The following is a 19,778-nucleotide window of genomic DNA, read 5'->3' on the forward strand; positions in this document are numbered from 1 at the left end:
CATTGCGATAGTCATAATCGCGTTGCGAATCTGGAAACTGATTTGCGATAATGGAGATCGCGTTGCGAATTAGCGATCACATTGCGATTTTGTTGGTCATTTTGGCAAATCCTGAAAAAGTTGGTTAAAATCGTATATTATATGAGATTTTTGGTCACTGAAGTTATTTTCTCCTTACTTAATCAGGACATCTTAAGTCCTGTGTGTATGCACCATGAACATATTTAATATCTTAACTGAAATTCCATTTAATTAAAAAATAAACTCTATATTTTTAATTTTTAATGTTTTGGAAGTACTCATTTAAAGAATATTCAATATTTGATCGGTGGAACCTAATCAAGTAACAAATATTTTATAATTTCTCAAATCAGGTGAAACATTCTTTACAAATTTCCATAATAATTCGAACATTTATTAGTTTTAAAAATAATTATTAAAAAAATATGTTTTCCAGGATGAACAATATATTTTTTTATAAAATAAACTTAAAAAAAAATCAAATTATTGAGTTATTTTTAATCATATATATAATAAAATTCAATTTTATTTTATTTTCCACATTTATGTCAATTTATGATAACAATATAAACTTTTTTACTAGATGAAAAGAAATACGATATTAAAACACTTAAATTTAATTACTAATATTTATTAAAAGTATTTCCAGAACCAAAAGTACTTTTTATAATATAAACAAATTTTAAATTAATATTTAAAGATAAACGTAAAAATTAATTTTTAAAAATACTTTTAAATACGGAGTTTTTATATATTGTTTTTATTTTTTTATATTTTTAATTAATTATCTATTATAACATTTATTGTTATTATTTTTTAAGATCCTGAGTTCGAGCCCTAAGAATGGCATAGATACGAACATTTAATATCAAATGATTAAGAATTTATCTTTAAATAAATACTTCCTTATATTTACCACATTTTAATGAAAAATTAAAAAATAATGAATTTTTATTTTAGAATTCGATAGTAGCTAAGCAAATAGAATATAAATTAGTAGTAATAATAATAATAACCCATTTAGTTTATTGGATAGTTACATAGGAATAAAAGATTCAATTGGGCAGAATTGACAGCCAACCTCACGCGCATGTAATGCACGTGGCGATAAGTTTTATTTTATGAACTATGTAGAAACAAAGTTCTCTCTCATTTTTCCTTTTGGGGTACAATACTTTCTCCTCCTTTGAAGCAAGAAAGTCTTTATTTTCAATTTTCCTATTTCTGTAATTTATGCAAACGGTAAATCTGCTTCAATCTCTATCGATGAATTCGCCTTTTGGAGGACCCAGCGCGTCGAATCCAGCTGCCGCTGGAGCCCCGGCGAACAAGGATCGGAAAATGGCAACGGCCGAGCATTTAGTTCTCGATCTCAGCAACCCTGATCTCCGAGAGAACGCTCTTCTCGAACTATCGAAGGTAATTTAATCAACAATTTAAAAAAAAAAACTTTTATAGTATTTAATTAAATGTTGCCTTTAGTTCGTCTGATCTTTTATATGTTTCATAAAGTAGGGTTTTGATTTAAAGAAGTACTTAACCTGGGTGGTATCAGGTTTTAAATATTTTTTCATCTTTAGTTTAAGAGGAACTAATAGAAACTGCATGCAAAAGTGCCGTTTTTTTCTTCTAATTTTTATGTGCATAAAGATGGAAATGACACTATATCTAGCCCGCACTTCAGAAGCTAATTCCTAAGGTCTTGTTACGTTTCTTTTGTTGATTTCTGGGTTTATAGATGGTCATATTCCCGTGAGAGAATGGAATTCTTGAAACGGGTATGACATACGTTAATGCGGGTTTCCATGGCTTGGTCAAATAGTCATTGAAAATACGGATAATGTGAGGTTTTGGACTCTGGGAGATGAAGACTATTAAAGCATGATGCAGCTTGCCTTGGAGAAAAGACATTCTTTAGATTAGTTACTATTAGAAGCAGGGTTTTAAAAAACGGTCCGCGACCGCGATATAGCGGTTTCGCCGCCGTCCGAGTTACCCGCGACAGCCGCAATAGCATCCGCGACGGCCGCAATCACGGTAAATCTGAAATAACCGAAAACGCGACCGCGATTTGAAACCCTGATTAGAAGACTGAGTTCAATTGGATGATGGTAGAATGTGTTAAATATGTTCATAGTAGAACCTTGGAAATTTTAGAATCTTCTCGCTAATCTACTCCTTTTCCTGTGTAGTATCAAGTATTAGAAGAGGGCAGGATTAAGATTGCGTTAAATGTGTTCCATCCATAGTGTTGAAAATTTTAGAATTTTCTATTAATCTACTCCTTGTCTTATATGGTATCAACTTTTACGAGTACTCTTGCTTTAAATGTAATATTGATCAGATTCATCCTCAAACGAGTTATTTATTTATATGAAGCCTTTTGATCGTCCGCTAGTGTCATTTTTATGGTCGCATGGGCATGTCATTTCTTATGTTGAAACCCCTTAAAGACATAGTGGCCTTGAAGGGGATCATACATATCTTGTATTTGGTTCTTTTTAACTTTTAAGAATAACCTCTTCATGTCTATTTTCTTAAGGATAAAAATGGGGTCGGAAACTAAAGATTGCATTTTCTCTTCTTCTTTTCCCCTTTTCATGTGATGCATATTGATTTTCTAATGCAAGGGCTTTTGTTTCATTTTAAAGCATTTAGCATTTCATTAAACCACATTTGTATGCATTATCTTCTTGATGATTTTTGAATATTGAGGTTGAAATGCTTGTACTTTCTTGAGAGTAGCAAATTAATCAACTAGTCAACTACTCACTACAGTGAGTGATATGGAGACATGGGTGGTTGATTGAAGTGAATTCATCATCTTTGAAAATAAAATATATGGGTTCAGTGTCATTTACAAAAGTCTTAAAAGTAAGGTAAATAGCTCAGAATAGTTCTTGTCTTCTTTCTTTGTGCACAATTCTGCAACTTAATCTCTCATGTTCTTTCTCTATATGAGCATTTTTTTTGTTACTACTATAAACTAGTGTCTACCTTTTGGTTTATTTTTTAGAACAAGGAATTATTTCAAGATTTGGCTCCTTTCATGTGGAATTCTTTTGGTACTATAGCTGCACTCATTCAGGTATGCCTAATAAACTTGTTTTTGTCTTTATTTTTAGAAGAGAGAATTATTTCAAGATTTGGCTCCATTGTTGTGGAATTCTTTTGGTACTATTGCTGCCCTTTTACAGGTATGCTATTTATAGTTGGTAGTTCAAATGTACTTCCTTCTTTTGTCCTCTTCCATTCCCTTTCTTTGTGATTTTTGTAAGTTCTTATTCACTGTCTAAGCACGTGGCTTGATAGAGAACTTGGTAAGTTCATTTGATCAACTTTCTCCTATTGAGTTATTGATGTTACTGCTGTTGTTTTCTAAGCAAAAAAGCTCGTGCCTGATTAAATTAAGGCACATACATTTAAAAATACATGTGAAATATATATAAAAAAGTTATTTAATACATGCAAATTATAATAAATGATAATAACTAGGGAATTAGAACTCTGCACCAAATACAGATCAGAAAAGAATGTACAAAAGGAATTCCAATACAAACTATAGAGCTCTGTTTTTTAACTTTTACACACAACATCTCCTCTGTTTTAAACAGACTTTAAAGTTAACCATGAAGGAGAAGAAAAGGATTGGAGAAAATATAGTAGAGTAGGCAGAGAATGAAGATTATAAGAAAAAGAACTCAAATTAAAGCTAACAAAGAAAAGGGTGGAGGTGGACAGAACATGATTGTTAAGGATGGGATGAAGGTGACATTATATTTTTTAATTTTTGTTTTGATATTTTAACCTAATTAATATTGGTGGGATCTTAATTAATAAAATAAAGAACATTTATGTCATTGTGAGTTTCCAAATCGAAAAAAGGGATGAGGTAAACAGGTCAAATTGTGAAAGCTGGCTTTTTATTGCGTATAGAATAAAGCGCAGTGCATTTAAGCTCTCGCCTAATTCAAATGGCTTCACATGGGATGATGCGAAACAGTTTCCCATATTTTGGCTGTGCCTGAGCTCCTAGGCACGCCTTAACATCACCGGTTGACTTGCATTTATTTATTCGACTATTCTTTATTTATCTGTAAGTGTAAAACTTGGAATTCCTTTTTAGGTGCTTGTAGCATGTGAAATTTTTATTTGTTGCAATTACATTTCTGATATTTGGATTATTTCACATATAAATTCATTTTAACTCGATTTGCAAAAACATTTGCTTCTTTTTGGACCTAATCAATAGGAAAAAAGGATAGGAAGAGGTAGGAAAAAGTTGTTTTTATTTGATTGGGGCTGTAGTAGAAAGGATTATTACTTTTGCCCAGTGAGAAATGACTTGTTGGGGGAAAAAGGTAAATGTTTGCTTCAAAATAAGTGTATAGCTGGTGTAAATTGATTTTTGAGTTTATTTTCACTTTAACTTGCACTTGGAAAAGTTCTCAGGCGTTAATTTTTCGCGGTCAAAACAAGTAGATTCTTGTCTATTTTAGTCAAATAACCACTTCTGGCATTCTAGATGCTTCTTATATATTCTTTTATTAATTGAGGTGCCAATTGGTAATTGAAAAATTTGTCATATTTAGGCATTTATTCTGTCTCAATTTCTTGATGCTAAGCCATTTTTTCTTGCAGGAGATAGTCTCAATTTATCCTGTTCTCTCACCACCAAATCTAACCCCAGCTCAGTCGAATCGAGTTTGTAATGCTCTTGCACTGCTTCAGGTGATATCATTTTGGCCTTTCCTACTGTTTCCGTTGGATTGAATTTTCGCTTCACTAATGGTAAATCATGAGTCCTGACTAATGTTACCTGTGAGTTTGTTTTACATTTCCCCCCTCAAATTGTTGTTGGAGAAGAAAGATGGAGTTTTGTGGAACTTTTATTTATTTTGGTATTTGTCAATTCAAATGCATTGCTAATTAACGAATAAATCCATAAAAAAAACCCAGACCAGAGGTTGAACTGGTAGAGCTGTCAGTTTCAGTTCAATCAGTCCAACCGGCTGTTTCAGTAAAAGGGGTTTAAACATCTTTTACATGGTTTTAATATTGAATTGGTATTAAATAACAAAAGAAAATGATAAATGTTATGGTATTTAATATAGAAATAGAAAGCCAAAGATACAAATTCCCACCACTTAAAAAGAATAATAATAGAAAATCTAAAACCCTTTTAATTCGGTTTCTGGCTGAGCTGGTTTATTTATACGTATTGGACTCATAGGCTCAGTTCTTGGTTCAACCAAGGCAAATGGCCAGTCCACCATTTTATTTTCTTTTAAATTTGTGCTAACGTGTCTTACGTTTCATCTTTTCTTACAGTGTGTGGCTTCTCATCCGGACACAAGGATGTTATTCCTAAATGGTACATTCTTATCTGATGAGCATCCTTGTGCACTTCGTTGCTTAGCAAATGACCTGAATATTTACTTTTTTTTATTTAATTATTGAAGTTGCATATATAAGAACATTTTGTGATTAATTATGGATAATCCTCTGAAATAGCATGCTGTCAAAATGGAATTTCCTCCAAGTACCAAAGTGTAGGTCATTGTATTGAGATTTCTTGTTTTTGAACTCATAGAAGTCGAGTATTCATTGTATAGGGCGAGAAATATTGTGAGGTCGTGGAATAAACAATTTTACTGATTTTTTCAAATATCTTTTTCACCATAAGATTTCTTTTCTTTAGACAGATTATCCTAGACACCAACGATAGAGTTATTTCACTCTACTGGGTTTACATGAGCACATTTATGAAAAGGAATAAAACATTTAATTATTAAATGGTCATATGGAAAACCTCTAGCCACACTTGTGGAGATTATAATTTCACGACAGTTTTTAGAATAATAATACTTATTTTAATGTAGTTATTTTTCAAATGATTTTGTATAAAGTAAAAACACCCCTATAATTATTGAAATTTTATTTGAACTGAAATTCCTGTGAGAAGACTACTAGAAATTTTATATGGTTGCTGACTGGTAAATGTAAACAAATTGCTATATGCATAATCAAAAGTTAATGGTTGATTATTGTAAAATTTCTAACATCTTTTAATAACTTTTAGAACTATGATACAAAGTGGGTTAAACACTCTTTTATGTTGGGGGTAAAGTTGTTGACTGAAACTTAGTACATTTTCTTAGCCTTTGAGCTTTTTAAAAGAGAAAAACATTGAAAGTGGAAATAAACTGGTTTCTTGTTCCTTTTCATGAGGTTGTAATGACAGAAAGGTTGAATTAATGTTGGACATTTGTGCATTTGTCTTTTGTAGGTACCTTTGTACTAAAAGTTCTATCCTGTGTGCCCTATGCCCTTTGGGCTGCATGCATAGCTTGTTTGTGGAGGGTTAGGTTACATTTTGTTACCACATTATCACTTAGTTGCTTGGTCCTTTTGCTTGTTGTTAGTATGTTGTTGTCTGCGTTCTCCCCTCTCTCCTCAAATAAGGAAGCTTTTCTTTTCTTTTGCAGTAGTGATGTTACTTTCTTGCTTCCTATATATATTTAACAAATGACAAATAGTCTTTTCATCACCTGTATAAAGCTGCATCTATTCTAAATTTCTAATTGACATCTCATATTAATTATTTTACATTTGCAGCTCATATACCCTTGTATCTGTATCCTTTCCTCAATACAACAAGTAAATCAAGGCCTTTTGAGTATTTGAGGCTTACTAGCTTAGGTGTCATTGGTGCCTTGGTGAAGGTAATTCATTTTTTTTATTTAAGTTGATTGAATTTTCAGCAATGTGATCGTCGATCTTCATGGAATATAATGCCATTATACAATAAACTAGATCATGCTAGGTTGAAGTAAATGTATGATCCAAGCACTGCGAAAGAATTCTAAAAGTAAAGTGGTACTCTATGACAAATCATGGGGAGGATTGAGTGGCCTTGTGTAAAATATATGATAAAAAACATAATGACAAAAGATGTGGTTCACCCACTGCTGTAAATAGGATGTGGGGCTTTGCACGATCTACTACATATTATTATAAACTCCATAGGCAGCCTTTGGAATTTTATGGTCAAAGAGACTTGTAACAAACTGTGTAAAGGAAGAGCTTTGATGGCTATCCTAAAACCCTATTTGCATAGTGTTTTCCTCTTATGTGTCACTTGAACTCTGTAATCATAATCATCTACCCAGTAGGAATTATATATTGAATGCTTATCAGGAGCCTAATTTAATGAACTATGGAGTTCCTTATTACTTGCTGTTCCCCATCTCTTTAGTTGAGAGCGTTGTGCCTCTATTTCCTAGGTAATTAGTGATGTCTTTCCACTTGAAACATGTAATATGTATCAGAAAGGGGAAAAAGTCAATTATGTATATTGTTTTTTCTTCTCTTTCCCTGTTTAGATCCCTCAGATTTGAGAGCATGCAATAGATGATGTTCTTTATGTTGGCTTTTGTTTTAACATATGATCTTTGCTTCTTATATAAAAATCTTTGTTCCTTGCAACACTTAACATGTGGGAAAGAGGCATTATAAGTGTCAAATTGGAATCAAACTAGAAATTCTCTCTTTATTGTTATTCATATGTGTCTGCGTAATAATTCTAAATATACTAATAAAATGCTATTTCTTTCTTTTGCAGGTTGATGATACAGAAGTTATCAGCTTCCTTCTTTCAACTGAGATAATCCCCTTATGTCTGCGCACGATGGAGATGGGCAGCGAACTATCAAAAACAGTTGGGTTTGTTGATTTCGTTACTTATATACCAACTGTGCTAAATTATCTGTTTTTTGTGCTTCCCTATGTAACACCCCAACCCGTACCCGACCCGGATACGAGTCCGAGGTGTCACATTAACTTTTCAAACTTTGACTCTTGACAAAATTCAAAGAAAATTTAAAACTTTCCTTAGAGTAAAAGCAGTTTAGTTACATAATTTGACCACAATAACCAAAATCGATCAGAGCATATTTAACTCAATCAATTAGTACATGCCAATTATATTCAAAATAACAAAAATCATTTAACTCATCTATTTTCTGATCTGAAATCTTGTAAGGGAGATGCTGACCTGTATTGCTCCTCACAGCTTCCATATTCACTTTCTGTACCATGCGTGTGAAACACTCACACGCTAAGTTGATGACTTAGTGAGGCATAAAGAAAACACATCTAATGGAATTCATACCCACTAATCATGCATGACTGTTTTATGCTATCAAATTATACAACTTATTTACATATACATCAACATATATTCATGTATATTACGTAACAGATACCATAACCCCTATCACACATATATCATATCATGCACACATCATATCACACACCATATACATATATCACATACATTGTTCTCATATCACCAACCTGTTTATCCTTACTAATTCCCTTGTCATTACTTCAATTCCGTCATATGAACATATAATGAATATAAACATATTATATATATTTTAATAAACCACAATACATTACTAATTTCTATAATCATATAATATATAAACACATAGCATCCCATATCACCATGACATATATGCACTTCTACCATGTCACGAGAAATACACATATCATTATATCAAATTATGTTCTCTTTTCAAAGCCATGTACACATGTGAAAACTATAGATATGTGAGTCTATAGAGGTTGTGCACTATGCTGTCACCACAGCTCGTATAATTGCACCGAAGTGCCACGTAGAATTGCACCGGAATGCCGCGTAGAATTGCACCGTAGTGCCATATAATAATGTCCATAAGGACCACATATCATTCCTTAAGAATCATATACATATACTAGGGATCAAGTATGTGTCTCACCAGACTTCACACATGTTCCAAAGAATGCATATATGTCCCGAAGGACCACATATCATTCCTTAAGAATCATATACATATGCCAAGGATCAAGTATGTGTCTCACCAGACTTCACACATGTTCCAAAGAATACATATATGTCCCGAAGGACCACATATCATTCCTTAAGAATCATATACATATGCCAAGGATCAAGTATGTGTCTCACCAGACTTCACACATGTTCTAAAGAATACATATATGTCCCGAAGGACCACATATCATTCCTTAAGAATCATATACATATGCCAAGGATCAAGTATGTGTCTCACCAGACTTCACACATGTTCCAAAGAATACATATATGTCCCGAAGGACCACATAGACCCTCGACTCTTGGCATGTCAACTATACCGTAGCTCTCAAGACACATAACATGGGCATTTTCTTTTATACTTATCATTTCACATAACACATAGTTCAATTACTCATAGAACATTTTCATATGAGTCACATTTACATGTCACATAGCTTATATACTTTCTTACGTAGTTACATAGATCCATATCATACAACATATATCCCAAAATGCACATAATCACATATATCATATCATATAGCGTAGATCATTTCTCAGATATTCATATAAACATACATATCATATCTTGTTCACAAATGATCATATATGCTTCATATAACACATAGAAACACCTATAACACTTTCTCATAGCTTATATCAATTTTCAGAGTCCTTTCATATTACATGATGACATATATCATATAGATATATAATAACGGATATCATATTATCTACCTTATGCTCCATTTCTTTGTATTCCCTTAGATTATAAATTATGTCGTATTTCTAAACATATATCATTTAATAGTATTTTAATTTAGGTACTAATTTAATCTCTTTACTTAATTCAATTTCATATATTCATTATAATCTTTTCATATAGCTCCATTATACTAATTCTCATAATAAATCATACCACTATGTACTTGTCCAAGTCATGTTTCCATTATGCATATACTGTTACCCATGTTTACCTAGTTCATATCACTTCTCATAAACTCACTTTCATCATATTTTCCTATTATTACATATTTTATCTCATAACCATGTATTCGGATAGTCTTATATTTCATTATCATATTACTTATATTTGTTCTCTTATGACTCTTAATAAACATCTATTTCTATTTCCCTACATTTCTCGACTTATCTTCTATATTCCTATAATTTCATAACTTATTTTATATTCTCTTAATAACACTTAATCGTGTTTTTACATAAACCACATGGCACATACAAAATATATCAATTCAGATAATCAAACATACATACACTCATATTCAACTCATGCCTTTAATCATGAATCCATATGTAACACTTCAGGAAATAAACTCATCGCAAGTCTTATTCCCATCACACCATATACTATTGAATATGCACTCACCTTGGCCTCACTAGTCAATTCCAATCTCTTATCTTTCTCTTGATCGATCTTACTTGCCAAATGTTCCGGAATTGCTTTACGCGCAGAATCTACATAAATGTACATTTTGAGGCAATCATTAGATACCTACATCTTGTAATCGGATACTAGCAACTTAAACGAACTTATTAAACCCATATTCATAATTTTCCTTTAGGGGGAATCGGTTCCCTCCTATGGGGGTATCGGTTCCCCCTTAACATTTTGTAAATTCTGGTTCGCTTGAGGGGGTATCGGTTCCCCTTGAATGGGTACCGATTCCCCTTGCCCAGAAATCACATTTTTGAACTCGAAAATCCCTTCATTTTCAGCTCCATACCTCATACTTCACTTCCATTAATATTCCTAACTTTCATACACATAATTAAACTCGTTTCTACTCCATAATCACTTCCTTAAACTCAAAATCCTATCTTTTACATGATATTCAAGAATCATACTCAAATACCAACATGTTCTAACTTTAATTCTATCACCTTATACTTCTTAATTAGCTTGATAACAAGTCAAATCCAACTTCTAATTCTTATTATGACCTCTAATCCAATATTTCATTCAATGGCTTCTAACCTTTAATCTCCCTTAACTTACAATTCTTTGAGTTTCTACAACTCTTTTCCTTTTATAATCTTTCTTAAGGCTTCCATAATTAAAACCATGCTTGAATTTGAAGGATTAATCAAGAGAAATTAAACTCACCTTAGCTTGGGCTCTTCTCGTTGAAGAAGAAAGAAGAATCAAGAGTTATCTGGAAACTCTTGTTTCTTTCACTTGGATATTATAATACCCATTATCAATTATTTAATTATTACCTTTGCTCAATGACCCTTTTACCCTTTTAGTTCTCGTTCACTTAATAATTCATCCTACCCAACATCTTTAATTAATTCCTTCACTTTTCGATTACTTTAATTTGATCACTGACATTTTAAAATCTTACACTTTAATCACTAACCCGGTATGGAGGATGTTACACCCTATGTATTCCATCTGACATTATGTTTTTTGTTTTAGTAGTGAAATTTTTAGGATAAAAACTTACATTCTTGAGATGCTGGCAGCCGGGCAACCTGCCAAGGCCGGCAAATACATGAACAATTATTTATTTTTGGCAGACTTGAATACCCAAAAATAGGTTTTTAAACCAGTTAACTTTCTTGATAAGTTACAATGATTGTTTGATGGCAGGTTGCCACTTTTATAGTTCAGAAGATTCTACTGGATGATGTTGGCTTGGACTATATTTGCACTACTGCAGAGCGGTTTTTTGCAGTTGGTCGAGTTCTAGGAAATATGGTTGCAGCACTTGCTGAGCAACCCCCTTCACGACTGTTAAAACATATTATTCGATGTTATCTTCGATTATCAGATAACCCAAGGTTTGTTAATGAAGTTGATCATGGATTCGCTCATTAGTTTTTGGCTTTAGCTCATCCTCTTTCTTTACTTTTCCATAATTTCGTTTTGAGGTTTATGCATAAAATTGACGGTCTCTGGGCTTTCCTTCATAATATAGGGCTTGCGATGCGTTAAGAAGTTGCCTTCCAGATATGTTACGAGATGCCACCTTTAGTAGTTGCCTTCGTGTAAGTACTAATATTTCTATTTTTTGCTATTGGTTAGAATAAATGCACGATAATCAAGTTGTATTTTATCTTGTAGAATCCAGCTGCTAAGGGTTATATTTAGTTGATTCGATATGGGAACTCGTTTTATCTTGAAATCCTTTGTCAAAAAGATTGATTCCGATTCTTTTTACATATTCCTTGTTTGTCTCATCCACTTTGTTCATGCTTCTAGGAAGATCAAACCACTAGGAGGTGGCTGCAGCAGTTGCTTCACAATGTCGGGGTGAGTCGGGTACCATCACTTCAAACCGGTGCAGGATTCGATCACATGCTGGTTAACTGACAATCATACAATTTTTTCCCCATCATTCAAAGCTGGTTTTTCCGGCATGGCGTGGAAGCATCCTTTTTAATCCAACTATTATTATCTTTGGTATTTTGATTTAATCAGCATTTATTAGTGATATGCTGTTAGCCCGTAAAAAGGAAATGCAGTCGGAGACATAAGATGGGGTTGTAAGGTGGAGGGATCAGACCATTCTCATGTTGAACCTGAAATGTATACAGTTATTTAGCTATTTTTCGTGTATGATTGGTCAGGCTGTTCAACGTCATGCTCGTTAGCTCTTGCCTATTTCATCTTTTTCTTTCATTTGTGCAAAACATGGTTGAAGTATCATTTGGTTTTGTCTGCGTAGAAAGAACCAATTAAACCGTCAAACTTTTTCATATAAACATTTTACTTGATTGATACAAGATTCTGTTTGTTTGAAATTTTCTGATCCGACAAAAAATTAAATGTGGTCTATGGAATCAGCTTAATATCGAGTGGGATGAGATTGAAACCGAACTCTTGAGAACGAGAGAAATGGAACTTTGAAGAAGTTTGAATCTAGTGATTGACAACATAGGATACAACAGATTGACAGGATGAAAAAGAAGCATAAAACCAGACTGCAGCATGAAGTTTACTAAATAAGGAAGACGAAAATTACACATAATTGATAACAAAACCATGAATTTGTCACCAACACAAGGGGATGGTAAGCACATTGACTTGAGCTCATAACATACTGTCTGATCTTGCAGGCAACCTCCTAAAGAAGTTAAGGGGTGTAGATGGAAGTTTGTGGCGGAACCTCGGATGCCGTAAGACGTAAAGGCCCATGAGAAGAGCAATGACTTGGAATGGTGTGACGTAAAGAACCAAGGCCGCAATCAAACAGAATGTCACAAATAGAGTGGTTGCTCTAGGGTCTCTCCAGCTTAGTAGAGACTGGAATCTTTCCCCTTGAGTTGCGAGGTCACCGATCACAGTCTGAACTCTGCCTCCTATGCTTCTTATACGATCGTATCTCATTTGGACAATATCAGAAGGTCGAGAAGTGGGGAAGGTATCGAACTCTTCGTCCAATTCATCAGGATGGGCAGCATCAGCATGAGAGAGTCGAGTGTCCATGTGAGGAGGGTGCCGTGGCCTCCAACGGAAGTTCCAGATTCCAATTAGGAAAAGGTAGAGAAAAACTGTGGGAAGTATTAGCTCGGGATAAAGAACCAATATAATGAAAAGGATGTGAATTAAAATGGTTGTAAGAGGGTTTCTCCAGTTGCAGATTTGATCAAACCATTTTCCAACAGCAATCAACCCACTGAGAACTCCCATGATTCTGAAGAAGTTTGCTTTGCTTCTCCTCATGCTCCACATATGTGAATCGACATCGAGCATGTACTCCACAACTTCCTTCCTCAATGGTGGCTCAGCCCGGCTCAGCCTCATCGAGACAATCTGCATAGCCTGATGCCTCAAGACATCAAGCTGAATCACAGACAATGGATGAATGTAGTGCATCTTAGGCAATAGTGGATGTGAATACATATGCAGCATGTTAATCAAACTTGAGCAGGTGAACCTCAAAGCCAATTGAATTTCACCAGTCTTTTTAACCCCTGAAGGATGCAGCACCAGAAGAGGGTACGAGTGAGTATAGACCCTATCAGCTTCAAGTGTAGAAAGCCGAATCCGTACCTTCCCAATTCTCGAGTCCTTTGACCCTCCGGCTCCCCCATGTATATGATCATTGTCGAAAACACCCACTGTAATGACAGTACAAGTGTCAAAAACCTCCCAAGTGTACTGCTCATTCCACCTTGGCATAAAGTTGTCAACGATTGTCCTTGTCCGGACCCATTTCTGCCCATACTTAGCCACACAATAAGCATCTGTGGTTCCTCGTCCGTCTTTCGTCGTTTTCATTGGCATCAGTCCATGAGCACTTAGGATACCCAGTTCCAGGATTCCAATGCTTGGTCTCCATAACTGTTTTGCTGTCGGCCTAAGATCACTACTATAGTGTGTAGATTCATCCAAAACATGATACCCTCCTTCTAAACAGATCCTCAAGTGAATCCTACTTGCAAATTTTATCTCCTTTTTCTCTCCATCGACAATAATATGTTTCTCTAGATTGAGCCACCGACTGTTCACCGGTTTATGGTCTAACCTTCTCTGCACGATATGGAGAGGGATCATACACATACCCAATGTTTCGTCCTTGTTCAATCCAACCCTATCTTCTACACTTAGAACCAAAGGCTCCTCAAAAGGTTCAGCAGCTACAAACATTAAGTCCTCATTCCACATTGGGTTGATAGTCTTGCTTTGAGATACTCTAGTTCTCAAAGCCTGATTTCCAAGAACCGCTTTCACAAAAACCTCAGGGAACCTGCTTTTATCGGTAGGTACCAAGTCTTGAGCTTCAATCACATTCACCCTCACATACCAAAGCTTGGGGGAAAGATAGACTTTCGATCGGATGTTTGAAACGGCATCAGGGCCAACCGATGCAGCATCTGAATGCCATGAATCAGGAAATGCCTCATCTGCTTGAGTTCCCATCCAGACAGCAAGCATGAGCTCTCCCTTGGCTTTATTACCCTTTCGGTCTTCCAATCTATACCACTGCGGTGCCAATGGACTGTCCGGAGGAATCCTTTTCGGAATTTCATTGAGATCGAACAGAGCCCTGCCAATTAAATCATCTGCGACAACATCCTTGTCCTTCACATACACTTCCAAAACAGAAGCTTGAATCCTTTCTTTCGAGAAAGCAAACGCTTGATTCCATTCCGGATTGCTCTTCTTCTCGAAATGCTTAGTGATTCCCTTGTAGTTCCCAAGTTTAACTTCGACATACGGATCACAACTACCGGTAACATCTTTTCCAGGTAAATCCTTGGCCTTCACAACCCGAACATAAAGGTATTGCATTTGCTCGACGAGGTCATAGGTGCTCGAAAGCTTATCGCCTGGAACAGCTCCTGCACCGATGTTCGGCGAGGTCTCCTTCAAGGCGAAGTCTACAGCTTGTGGAGGCTTCTGCATCTTTGTTCTAAAGAACACTTTACAGTTAAGCAAGAGGTAACAAGGGACAAGTGTTATCAGAAACAAAAACTAAAGTGTCTGGTTTCTTTATTACCACAAAAGAAAAAGCTTTCAACTTGAAACACAAAAACCGGCTACAATCACTAGGCAGACACTAGTAAGAAAGCTTTAAACTTGAAACACAAAACACCTGCAAAATCCAGGAAGAACTATGAACATAACACATCAAACTTCCATCTGGATTCTGGGTAAAAAGAAAAAACAACATAGTACAACAGTAGCAAAAACAGTGGTCTTGTTTCTATGAGCTGTCGTTATAATTGTCAGTAAGGGAGCATTTAATGTATTTCAAATTAACAGCCAAACTGATGTGAATTTGAAGATTCCTTAAAGAAAAGGAAAGTGGGGGAAAAAAGAAGAAATTTCCCAGCTACCAAACAACAGCATTAAAACAGAAAACATTAATCAAAACGTACAAGACAATGAATGTGCGTTTCTTGTAAAAAAACAGAAACAGATCTAAAACAAGAAAACCCCATCAAACCAAACATTGGAAACAAGTAAGCCGAGTAAAGAGAAAACATGTATTATCTTTTACCATGCATTGTTGATATTATTACCATCTAAACTTAACAGTGTAAACCACGAAAACACAAGAGTTTCAAAGCTTAAACAACTACTCAAACCAACCCAGAAACACAATTCTTAACCAAAAACAAAGCGTTCGTATTTTTTGGTAAGAAAAGTATAGAAAAATGTTACCTTTTTTGTAAGAATGTTAACTAAAGAATCAAGCTTTCTTCAAGAATGGGAAAAGCAATTTTATTTTCATTTGAAAAGATATGAAGCAAATGAAGAACTTAAGACTGAAAAGGAAGTGGGGACATGTGGGTTGGGACACTGGAAGATCTGTTGACAAAAGGCTGAATCTCTGCTGGGTACCAAACCATTTTTCTTTTTAATATTTCTTTATTTTTATTTTAGCATGAATAATAATAATAATAATACTATTTACTTGTTAAAACTCAAATAATAAATAAGTAAAATAAAAATAAAAAAGGAGTCATACGTGGGAAGAGTGTGGTTGGTTGGGTCACATGCGTGGGGAAGAGTTGTTTTGTTTGTTTGTTCGTATGTGGGGCTGTCCTCTGACTCGATGTTGGGGTTGGCTTTGCTGCCCCTTTCATTTTCTCTTGGGCTACCAATTAACCCCCTTTTTCTTCTTCTTTCAAAATCTTGTTGATTTTCTCGTGGTATCTACGAGTTACAATGCATGGGCGTTACCTTCTATATCTATGACATTTGTGTCCCATTAACTCAGTTCATAGTTATTCTATTTAATATTTGTTTATACTATATCAATTGCTGATATCCATAGTTGAAAAGCTCAATTGGTTGAATCTGCTATCTGATTTTTTTAAGCCCGTAACTAATTTCCAAATAAAGAAATGTAAAGCTGAAATGACTTATTACTGTCATTTCATTTTTTTAATATGTGAAACTAGATTGAAAGGATAATATTATAATACATTTTTATAAGATTTAATTCGGATTAATTCATCACTAAGTCGAATGTAATACTAAGAAGTTGAGGCTGATGTACGTTCAAATTCAACACAAATATATGGTTTATGGTTTTGTTTGTAGTGAAATCAAATCAGATAAGATGAGGTGGCTAAATAGAAAACAATGGTGTAAATAATTAGAAATAAGTGTGTATGACAAAGTCCCTATAGAGAGAGTCTAAAGACAAAATATGGGACTATGGATATACAAAAAAAAGTTATCCTTACCGTGTGGTGACTGTCTTCTCTCGCCAAAGGTTGTGTATTTTGTTTTTAATGGAATTCTATGAGTATGAAAAGATAATGAGATTCCGTCCCATTTACTCCTTTTCAAGTAAAATTAAATTCTAATCAAGTGTTTATATCAGAGAATTTGTATATAATATAATAAAAATGTAAATGATAAAGGTTTCATTTTTATTTCATAAAGAGATTAAATCATTATATTTTATTAACTGATAATTTACCAAATAAAATAAATAAATAATATATATACACACAACAATTTTTTAACCTAGTTATGAACTCTACCTATGAGATAATAATCTAAATATATAATTTATATAAATAAATAAACTAAAGATTTGAGTTCGTTTAAAATTTGTTTACCAAAGTATAAACATAAACACATTACTTGGAGTAAAGGAAACAAGAAAAACCTATGAAAGGTTATTTGAAGTGTGTACAGTTGACTGATGTATTTAAAGAGGAGGAAGTGAGGCTGAGTTAGGCTTTTTTAGTTGCATAATAGTTTAAGAAAATCTTTTCAAACATGGCGGCGAAAGGGTATACGGTGGAGCCAATGGAGGCTCCTGACATCCACGGGCACGACATATTAGTCGCTCCGGCAAGAAACAAGGGACCATTTTGCGATGATTTGCTGATTGAAGTGCTTTGCCGATTGCCACTTAAGATTATGGTGAGATGCTGTTGTGTTTCCAAAGGATGGTATGAATTGATTTTTGGCTATTGCGTCCCCAAAGTAACACCCTTTTTGGGATGTGATATATCTGTCGAGACTTTTGCCAAGAAAATGATTCGTAGAGTGTTACTTCCTGACTCTAAGGTTGTGGCTCAGGCTATTTTTGCTTGGCCTACTTTTGTCCGCTATGAAGTCTTCCGAACATATTTGGGCAGCGGAGACTTTTTGCTCGACTCCTGCAATGGTTTGATGCTCTTCCAACACCCCTCAGAATATAAGTATGTTTTGTGGAATCCGAAAACCCAGCAACTTCTCGTTATCCCTTGTCCTCGGCGTAAACGCAGTTTTTTATCCCTTCTTGCAGTCGATGCCGGTGTTGTTAGAATCCTTAGCTTCCCCAAAGACGGTGTTGTGGATGTTTTGTGTTTACATTATTACTCATGGACTGAAGTACGGAAAGTTAAGTACAACCGCCCAGTTGATAATAACACTTTCAGTGTAGATACAACAGCTGTTTACTTGCATGGGAAGCTATTTCGATTAGGCCGACCTCGCCTCCTTTTGTGGTACACCATTAGCGATGATAATGATTATGTCATTTGCGATTACGTTAAACTCCCTGGTGGAGATGATAGAGAGAAGGAGAACAGAGGAGGGTGTATCGGTTCATGCATGGGACGACTTCAATATGCAGAGAAGGTCAATAGTTTAAAATCAATTGGGATGTGGATGTTTAATGCTGATACTAGTGAATGGATATTGAAGCACAGTGTTAGCCTCCAGGCATTGGCTAGACACCCTCGAATAGTGGGTTTGAGAGAAGAGTTTCCAACGGAGAATGAAGAATTTAGGGTTTTAAACTTCAATCCCGGCTCAGACGAAGGTGCTATCATCTGGACTCCACGTCTTATTTTCTACTATTATTACAAATCTGGCGATTTGATTTCGTTGCGATTCGAAGGTTATGATTGCCGTCTTGAAAGTCCGCCGCATGCTACGTTCCCCATCACTCCATCCGTGACCCCTTTGGCACTCCCAAGAATAACCAGAAGAACCTTTCCATTTAAACCTTAATTTTTCACCCTATTAACTTATATCATATCAGTAAATTGATCACGTTTTGCTTTTCAAATATTGCAGTAGCATTGCCTTTCAGCACCTCAAGGATACATCTTAATTTCAACTCCCTTTTAGTTATTTCTTCAGTTAGTTTAAGTTTATTTTAGTACAAGAGAAAGTTCAGTTTTATAATACAATTTGTCTTTTATACGTTATATATCAAATTATATTTAATTTATTAACTAATTAATCTAGATCAAATATAATATAATATTATTTTCATCAAATTAGTACATATATCTATTTTTTAACCTTGTGCATATATCTCTACTTAAAGGTTCTTATTTATTGATATATATATATATATATAATTATTAAATGTGTATTGATATTTTTATTAATTATTTTGTAATAATGTATTCAATATATCATATTATTCGTGTTAAAATAATATTACGTTCGTTATATATATTTTTATCATATTTATTAATCTAATAATATAACAAAAGTCAAATCTATAAGATGATAATGAGATGTCCCTGTGATTGCAAAAACTGGAACTTACTTAGATGATGATGTCGAACTAGTTTTTTTTTCCTAAGTAAATAGAATGTAATATATGTTCAATTGTAACTAGCAAAATAAATCTATAGTGGCGTTTTGAATGTAAACACCACTAACTTAATATATATCACGGCGTTTTAGGCACAACGCCACAAAATGATAACATTAACGACGTTTTTTTTCAAAAATGCCGCTACAGGCTCATACTTTAGTAGCTTTTTTTTACAATAGCCGCTATAGACCCATACTTTAGTGCCTTTTTAAACAAACGCCGCTACAGAACCATACTATAGTGGCGTTTTTAAACAAACGCCTTTAAATACTCATCCTTTAGTGGCCTTTTTAAACAATAGCCGCTATAGACCCATACTTTAGTGACTTTTTAAACAAACGCCGCTACAGAACCATACTTTA

The 19,778-nt window shown here is 34.4% G+C and overlaps 2 protein-coding genes across 4 annotated transcripts; one reads left to right on the plus strand and one right to left on the minus strand.

Annotated features, from left to right (window-relative positions):
• The first annotated feature begins 1,182 nt into the window (after positions 1–1,182).
• Positions 1,183–12,486, plus strand: LOC120117512 (CCR4-NOT transcription complex subunit 9-like). 3 transcript variants are annotated; one of them, XM_039137784.1, is made up of 9 exons: positions 1,183–1,440; positions 3,038–3,109; positions 4,663–4,752; positions 5,353–5,395; positions 6,640–6,746; positions 7,646–7,741; positions 11,493–11,683; positions 11,821–11,890; positions 12,105–12,486. In XM_039137784.1, exons 1-9 carry the CDS (start codon positions 1,255–1,257, stop codon positions 12,213–12,215), a joined length of 966 nt encoding a protein of 321 aa, XP_038993715.1. In that variant the 5' UTR covers positions 1,183–1,254; the 3' UTR covers positions 12,216–12,486. The 3 variants fall into 3 exon arrangements, with proteins under 3 accessions (XP_038993715.1, XP_038993714.1, XP_038993716.1); XM_039137783.1 differs by lacking the exon at positions 3,038–3,109 and adding an exon at positions 3,147–3,218; XM_039137785.1 differs by lacking the exon at positions 3,038–3,109 and adding an exon at positions 3,150–3,218.
• Positions 12,487–12,785: 299 nt separating this feature from the next.
• Positions 12,786–16,132, minus strand: LOC120117511 (FT-interacting protein 3-like). The gene is made up of 3 exons (XM_039137782.1): positions 16,020–16,132; positions 15,377–15,446; positions 12,786–15,261 (listed from the first exon to the last, which is right to left on the minus strand). The coding sequence occupies exon 3, from the start codon at positions 15,252–15,254 to the stop codon at positions 12,936–12,938; it is 2,319 nt and encodes a 772-aa protein (XP_038993713.1). The 5' UTR covers positions 15,255–15,261; positions 15,377–15,446; positions 16,020–16,132; the 3' UTR covers positions 12,786–12,935.
• Between the last annotated feature and the right edge of the window lie 3,646 nt (positions 16,133–19,778).

The sequence above is a fragment of the Hibiscus syriacus genome, unplaced genomic scaffold (genome assembly GCF_006381635.1).
Source record: "Hibiscus syriacus cultivar Baekdansim isolate YM2019G1 unplaced genomic scaffold, ASM638163v2 tig00110320_pilon, whole genome shotgun sequence".
NCBI lineage: Eukaryota > Viridiplantae > Streptophyta > Magnoliopsida > Malvales > Malvaceae > Hibiscus > Hibiscus syriacus.

What these genes read in the sequence shown, in the direction of transcription:
- LOC120117512 (XM_039137784.1), top strand. Translation starts at nt 1,255, where the DNA reads ATGCAAACGGTAAATCTGCTTCAATCTCTATCGATGAATTCGCCTTTT. An exon ending in GCAGCGAACTATCAAAAACA is followed by an intron (nt 7,742 to 11,492) that starts GTTGGGTTTGTT and finishes GTTTGATGGCAG; the next exon opens with GTTGCCACTTTTATAGTTCA. An exon ending in CGATTATCAGATAACCCAAG is followed by an intron (nt 11,684 to 11,820) that starts GTTTGTTAATGA and finishes TTCATAATATAG; the next exon opens with GGCTTGCGATGCGTTAAGAA.
- LOC120117511 (XM_039137782.1), bottom strand. Translation starts at nt 15,254, where the DNA reads ATGCAGAAGCCTCCACAAGCTGTAGACTTCGCCTTGAAGGAGACCTCG.